General features: G+C 39.3%; 1 protein-coding gene across 3 annotated transcripts in view; it reads right to left on the minus strand.

The window, feature by feature from the left end:
- Window positions 1–41: 41 nt before the first annotated feature.
- The window catches only part of prr5a (proline rich 5a (renal)), a 38,076-nt gene continuing 30,101 nt past the window's right edge, over window positions 42–8,016 (minus strand). For 2 of the 3 annotated variants that reach the window (XM_077568400.1, XM_077568399.1), the window contains 5 exons: window positions 7,826–7,917; window positions 6,676–6,816; window positions 6,405–6,540; window positions 3,990–4,268; window positions 42–3,298 (listed from right to left, as the gene is read on the minus strand). In XM_077568400.1, the coding sequence (XP_077424526.1) occupies window positions 3,015–3,298; window positions 3,990–4,268; window positions 6,405–6,540; window positions 6,676–6,816; window positions 7,826–7,917 (932 nt within the window). In that variant the 3' untranslated portion in view covers window positions 42–3,014. The remainder of the gene's footprint in view (window positions 3,299–3,989; window positions 4,269–6,404; window positions 6,541–6,675; window positions 6,817–7,825; window positions 7,918–8,016) is intronic. The other variant, XM_077568401.1, reaches the window with a different exon arrangement.

An 8,016-nucleotide genomic window follows, 5' to 3' on the forward strand; every position in this document is an offset into this window, starting at 1 on the left:
ATAACTAGACACAACACAAAAAGAAGACAAACATGATAATCCACATTTGAACATTTTATTCAAATCTATTGTTTTCATACCAGGCAAGTATAACAAATGAATATAAAGTACAACTCCAAAGATTGTCCAAAAAAGTAAAGTACAAAAAGATTGAGGTAAAACATTTTTTTGTTGTTGTTGAAAAAGATCGTAAAAAAAAAAAGCCCTTATTATTCAAAGTTTAACATCGTGACTTTTTTATTTATAGCTGTCTGAAAAACTAACAACGCACTTGTTACAAGGTGCAAAATACAGTGTGTGAAACAACATTCAGTACAACTGTCTTTTGAAATGTAAACAAAAACCTCAATGTCTGTAATGTCTGTTTGTACAGAGCAGAAAAAACACCACCACCATCTAAAACGCAACTTGTTCCCTTAAGACCTCTACAAGCAACATTAAACCATTCCATTAGCCACAAGATGCATTGACCAAATGCAAAAATAACACACAACACTTTCAAATATGGTGCAAATGTTTAAAGATTGTGCAAAAAAAACCTTATGTCATTTTTCTTGGTCTTTTTAAAAAATATATATATAATTAACAATTTTTTTTTAATGGCATTCCTTTTTACATTCAGAAAATTATGATGTGATCCTCATTTGAATGAAGCTGCTCATCATTCTTATTATTTCAGTTGGTAAACAATAGAACTAAGGTGACCTCTCGTCACTTTTAAGCCAACACAATCAATAAAAAGAAAAATAATAATTTCAACATGATTTCATCACACAGACCAATAAACATATTTGTCTGCAGCTTTGACAATTACCTCCCCCAAGGAATGTGAGTGAAAACAGCAAGAGAGAGTTCCACAAAATTTATGTGTGGAGATGTGTCGAGGAGAAGGCAGAAGCGGTTACATTTTGAACAGATCCAAATAAAAGGTGCAGATTCAAATTTTTTGTAAGTGACCACTATGAAACGTTTGACAAGAAAACCATTTTCATTATTGATATTTTAAAAGCATGTTGACCAATGTTGGGATTAAAAATAAAACCATGCATCTATACTTTAAATAGAGAATTATCATCATCCATCCATTTTCTTAACCGCTTAGTCCTCATAAGAGTCGCGGGGGGCTTCGGGCAGTAGGCGGGGTACACCCTGAACTGGTTGCCAGTTAATCCAGGGCATTATCATCAGACTTTTTAAAATACATTTCTATTTATAAAGCCTGTGTCCCCTGATTAAAAACAAAAACATGACTCTCCATTTTAAAAATTTGAAAACATGTCTATCCAAATTCTGGCATTTTTTTATTTCAGAAAATTCTGAATCTGAAAAGTTTTTTTCTTTTGATTGATTTTACAAGTGCATCTCTAATTTGCTGTAAATTTAATTTAGCATGGGTCTACAGTTTTTTTTTTTCATTTTAAAAAGCATACATCTGTAATCATCAAATTTTGCAAATATCTTTCAATTTATAAAGCTGGACTCACCAAAATTTGACTTTTTAATAATTATACATTTTCCACTTTTTTTTTTAAACTTGCATCTCCAAATTTTGTGATTTGTTCTCTTTTTTCAAAAAGCATGTATCTGCTTTTATTTTTATAAAGCATGCATCTCCAAATTTACTCATTTTTTAGGTGATTTTTGTTGTTTTCTTTTAAAAGGCACATGGTCTGTCTCTGTCTCTTTCTATTAAAAAACATATATCTCCACTTTTGCCCTCTGGAACATGTAATGCACATTTTGTTAAAACATACATCTTCGGTTGTTCCTTTTTTAAAAGCATACATCTGAATTTTCATTTATCACCAAATGTTCTCAGTTTTCAGAAAAGTAACAAAATGGCTCAACTTTTTGGGGGGAGATCAAAAAGGGCAAAAGTACAAATATTGGACATACGTGCTTTTCAATGGCTAGTGACCGCATGCATGTTTATCTCGATCTACACCAAAATGCCACCGTCCTTTCTTTGGCCCATGCTGCATCCCTCCAGAAAGTTTTGCGGCAAATGACAACATTTTTAAGGTATTGTTCTTGTACACAATATGAATAAACAATCACTGTATTTTTGGTCAGTTATTGTTAGGAGTTTAACCTTGGTGGAGGTCTGAGTGTTCTTGTATTGAAAATACAGTGAACCCCTGCTATATTGCAGTTCATCGATCACACCCATTATATCGCAGTGATTGTTGTTTTTTATTTAAGTTTTACAGGATACAGGCAAGCCTGAATTTAGAGTTGCACACCTTTAGTGTGCACACCTTTAGTACAATGTTGTGCCTCAACATGCCTGGCAGCACTAAGCTTTACTGGAAGACATGCAGCTTGACAAACAACAACAAGAAGAGGCAGAGAAGGTCCCCTACTAAGCTGAGTACGTCGTCGTTTCAACAGAGCAGCAAGAACATATGCTTGCAAGTAACTTTCTGTTTGTATGTTCTAATGCTCCAAATGTGTGAAGGCAGCAGTTGCTAGTTTTATGATTACCAACCAAAAGAGCTATGCTAATTTCCGTTAGGCAGTCTTAAATAGTTTGGTTGAATGTTAAGCTATGCAATTGCAAAGTTCAACTGTCTTTTATCTTACGTGTCATAATAAACTTCAAAAGGGAATGAAAATAAACAGCTTGAAGCAAGCACACTGTCTCTCTTATTTGGAGTCTTCTTTTTGTTTCTATGACAATGTCCCGTTTTTTGACAAGAAAGTATAATACTTTTAAAAGTGTGTTTTAATAAGTTTACAATTGAAGTATGTGGGAAGGGTAGAACACAGTCTGTTTTCTTGACGTTTTGCTATGGTCCCTGTATTGTGGACTTTCACATATGGCAGGTGGGTCTGGAATATATCCATAAACAGGAGTCCACTAGTTTCATCTTTTTTCAAGCCTTTAACTTTTATAATTAAATTAATTTTTTAAAAGCATCATATGGATGGAGAAGAAGAGGATGGATCCAAAGCCATGGAAATGTACAAACAATGATCATCATGCATGTACGTGTGTGTGTGTGTACGTACAGCTACACTGTGCTCTGCCTGCTCTCGCGCCCGTAGCCGAGAGCCTCGGAGGAATGAGGCGGGAAGTCGATGAATATCCCGTCCGAGTCGGAGTCGGCGGACTGGAGCACTTGTCCGATGATGGTTTCTGGGCTGGATGACTCGCTAGGCGGCGAGCAGGACCCCGCCTTGCTGAGGTTGGTGACAGTGGTGGTGGCCTCGGTGCCGTGGAGGGCCCCCGACGAGTGCAGGATGGACGGGGACGACAAAGGGAGGTCCATCGAGGTGGCTCCTGTCTGCATCATGCCTGTAAATTAGTTATCACGTCATAGTGATATATTTGCGCTATAGCAGTCACAAGTTGACTTATTTGCAGATTTTTTGCAACCCTTACATATGAAGGCAAGTGATAGGCCCGGACTAAGAAGGCGGGAACGGCGGGATTTTTCCCAGTTGGCCACCAGAGGGTGCCGTTTTCTTTCAAGCCATGAGCTTGTTTCAAAAGCAACAATTATAGTGTATTTCCATTTGGGTCCACCACCGCACTGCTCGGCTTGCAGGCGGGTCAACTCATCCCAACCCACACGCAATGCGTTTCCACCTCCAATGTGCAAGTTGTTGTTTTTTTCCCCCTCGCCGATGTCCTTTACTGATGGCATCACAGGACCGACCGCCCAATCAACTGCCGTGGTGTTTTTACGTCATGTCCTGGGCTCGCTCTGGCTCAACGTAAGTGTAAGGGCCGCGAGCAGCTCTGCACGGTCCACTTCCGACACGGTCAGCTGTAATGGAAACGCTCGCCAACACCGTGCTGGCTTCGCATGGTTGGGAGTGAATGAGTTAATACTCATTCACAAACTTGTGTATGGATTTTAAATGCAGTACAAAGTCAATATGTACATAAACAATGACCATTGAATTACACTAGTTTTGCTGGATTTTCATTGTTGTGGGTTCAGATTGGCTGTTACTTGATAACATTAAAAATACAAACATACCTTTGAACTGTGAGCCCACGCATAATCTGTTGGAGGCGGAGCCGGAGAGGTCTGAACTCGCCGCCAGCTCTGCGTAGTTCAACTTCTGCTCTTCCAGGCAGGAGATCATCTCGCAGGCCGAGTGACGGCGGATTCCTCCGCTGCCGACTGAGCCGCAGTCAGCGTCATACTCTGCTACAGGCGTCAGGAGCAACGGGATGTTGTAGCTTTTCGATCGCACCACCGGGTTCTTGGACAGATGCTCAGCAGACTTGGACCAGCCCCACTGAAAGCGTTTCTCTAAGGGAGGAACAGAAACAGGAAGAGGCCGATCATCAAACACGCCTTTAGTGTTGTCATAATATCAGGACTTTTTTCTTGAAAAACGCAATTTCAATATTGTCATATTGTGACTTCTCATTTAAAACACACTACCTTTCATAGAAAAACATGACTGAATTCCTAAAAAACATTAACTGGAAAAAAAAAAAATCAAAGAAATTTATTTCTTAAAAAAACCTTAGGCTGAGTCATTTAAAGTAGTTGTGGGTAAGCTGACTAAGGCCCCGTCCACACGAAAGCCAGTTTCAATGTGTCCTCACAAGCTTCTTACCGTTCAGGCCGTTCGTCCACATGATGGCGTGGTTTCGGAGCTTGAAACCGATCACTTTTGAAACCGGGCTCCAGAGTGGAAAGATTTCAAAACGCGCCCCGTATGCGTCCGTCTGGACACCAATATGCAGGATACTCCTCCAGTGATGACGTAATGGTCGCAGGTAGATGACGACGCATTGTCGCAGATTGATGACGTATGCGCCAATTCTTGCGCGACTGCGCGCAAACCGTCAGTCTGTCAACAACAATGGCGGATAGCCGTGCCGTAGTCGTTTTGCGCAGCCTCCTTAGCTTGCTTATGCAGCAAAATATTTTGCTTCTTTATTCCCACGTTCAACAAGCGGTGTTGTACTTGAATCACCCGCCATTTTCACTTCTCCTGTGTTCGTCTTTTTCATGTTGTTTTGATACATGCAAGCCATGTTTGTTCTGTAGATTTCAATAAAGTTAGAAAAAAAAAAGCGTTCGTCTTCTCCGCTGATTCTTCTTCTACGCTTTTTGTTAACTCCCTGTGGCTGCGCTACAGCGACACTCCAGACTTGGCATAGACATTACAGCCGTTAAACGTCCTCTGCGTGTTCTTTTGGACACATGCAAGTCTTGAAATGCTTCTGTGTGTACGAGATTTGTTTGAGGAACGAACGCTTTGCTTCCGTCTGGACGGGGTCTAAAAAATTGCCTATGCATTTCAACCTTTGTAGGCCTTTGTCAGGGCAAGTTCAAGTGGACTGTCATAGAACTGCTGCATGAGGGCTGGACACACACAGCTGGTACAAAACATCCAATCAGCAAGCAACAATATTCTAAAAGTCAGTACTAAAAATAAAATAAAAAAAACAATTAACAATTAATATATACACAATGATTTACAATATCTGCTTACAAAAGGGAACTTAGAGAAAAGGAATGAAGTCCAATTTACTTTATATATATATATATATATATATATATAAAACTTAAAAAGACACAGACAATTCTTCTTCCAGATAATACAGTATAAATTATTTTTTCTTGAATACATACGTTCTTTGAAAATCTAAACATATAAAACTTTTTATTGAATAAACACTTTTTCCCCAAATATACAGTCCTACTTTTTCTTGAATAAATGACTTTTTCTCAAAAAAAAATTCTTGAAAATATACTTTTTTGGAGAAAAAAAAACTAGGTTTTCTTAATAAAGAATGTTTTCTCTACAATATATACTTTTTTCCTGAAAATAGATATTACAAATTTGCGAATATGTATGCCTTTTTGCTTCGCCTCTACATTTTCTTGAAAATATATATACCTTTTTCCTCAGATATATGCCCTCATTGATGAACGAATAAAGGTGAACTTAAATTATCTTTTTTTTCCAAGAATACAGACTACTTTTTACTCAAATATATACAGTGTTCCTTCGCTATAACAGGGTTCACTTTTCGCGGCCTCACTGTTTCATGGATTTTTGTGTGTGCAATTTTGCAATTTTTTTTTTTATGAAAGTTTGAACTTTGAGAATGTTTAAACAAGAGATAAATGTGATAACATATATATGCCTATATCAGAAAAGTGTATGAAATGTGTGGTGAGGGTTTTTACAGCCTTAAACAGATTTAGAGTAAATGTAAAAAAATAAAACTACTACTATAAGACTACTTTGCGAATTTCACCTATTTTTTGGAACGTAACACAACCTCCTCGACTATATACTACTTTTTAAAAATAGATATGACTTTCTCCCAAATGTTTATATCCACTGCTTTTTTTCTTGAATACATATACCATTTTTTAAAATTAGTTTCTATCACTGAGCCCCAAATTACATATGGGTCTCACCCAGAACACAGCAGTGGTCCTCAGTGTCATCTCCAGAGTAAAGCCCGTGAGTGCCCAAGTAGGGAGAGACCACTTTCTGGACCAAAGACTCCAGCCGCAGATAGTCTTCATTCACACCACGTGACTCGTGAACGCCCTACAGTGACAAAAATAACTGTCAATGCATCACACATGGATGGATGGATCAAAAATATATTTTTTGTCACAAAGGCTGTGGATAATTTGCATGTGTGAAAATGAGTGCCATCGTAAACAGTGACAGGGGCGTTACCTGCAGGATGAGTAGCATCTGCGTAACAGAGGGCGGCACGCGCGCACGGGGCCGAGACAGGGCGTCCTCTAGCTTGACGCTCAGGACGATGGTGCTCCTGAAGTGCAGCAGAGCCAGCTGGCGGACAGACGGCTCCTTGCCCTGCGCCAGACAACAACAATAACAAGGATCAGCACAGTGGTGATGGTGAATTAATTAATTTAGTTATTTTATCAATTTATTCCCAACATTCTCCTCATTTTGTAGTGTTTCACTTGGCTGCACTGCTTCCAGTGTGTGTATGAGGTTGTTAGATTTATTGTCCAATCAGAATTCAGGTGCTGCTATAGTCTGTCAATCTACTGTAATCTGTTCATAGCATTCACAAGGCTATGGGCGAAAGTGGAAGCGGATAAAAGCAAAGCGGATATGAAACCTGGTTTTCAAGCGTACCCTATCTGCTGCATGTTTTGTAGTGGAACATTTTCTTTTTGACACTGGCAGCCATTGTTTTTGCGAGCAATCGGTCCAGTCTGCTGAAATGTCGCCCCGCTAGCCCACAGTGACATGCCTTCTGCTCTGTGATTGGCTGGAGCCTGGAGAGAATACATCGAGTCTCTGCCCAGAAATGTCCCGAAAAGGCCAAAACAAAAACAAAAAAAGGCGGCGGAGGGCGTCATGGTCAAAGACAAAATAATCTCCACACATTAACAGAAACCCAGAGGTTAACTGAGACGAATTTCATTTGTATACATCTAGCATTTATTTTTTAGGGAGATCCTTCGGACCTTACCTTGAATTAATCGATCAGTTGAATTCTCAGTTTAATGCCTGCTCTCTCCAAAACATGTCAGCATGATTTCAATGTGTAGGTCATCATAAGCACAATAGGCTGTCCGACTGTCAAAATTAGCCAAACACATAATACCATAAACACCATTTATGAATTAATTGTAACATTTGTTTGACGCATGTGTGAACATTTTTTGACGTGCTACATGAGCTTTTGCTGGTGAGCTGTATTGTTGCGCAGAACTGTAAGACTGTTTGGCCAAAAGATCTTATGGTTTAAAGAATGTCATCTACGGAGAAAAAGTCCCCACTGAAGACCCAGGAAAGAAATGCACCCTTTGTTGAGCTTGCCGTTTGCCCTCTTTACACGACGGCCTACCTGGACGGGATGGAAGATGGCCTGCAGCATGGAAAGCACGTCACAGAAGAAAAAGTCCCACGTCTCGGCCAGAGAGTCAAGTAACTTCTGACCTGCAAGTTGGCAAACAAAATAACACTTAAAGTTTGCTCCTTATTTGTGGAAGTTAACCTTAAACATGTCTTGACAAACATATGTTATATGTGACCTCA

The sequence above is a fragment of the Vanacampus margaritifer genome, chromosome 6 (assembly GCF_051991255.1).
Source record: "Vanacampus margaritifer isolate UIUO_Vmar chromosome 6, RoL_Vmar_1.0, whole genome shotgun sequence".
In the NCBI taxonomy this organism is placed as follows: Eukaryota; Metazoa; Chordata; class Actinopteri; order Syngnathiformes; family Syngnathidae; genus Vanacampus; species Vanacampus margaritifer.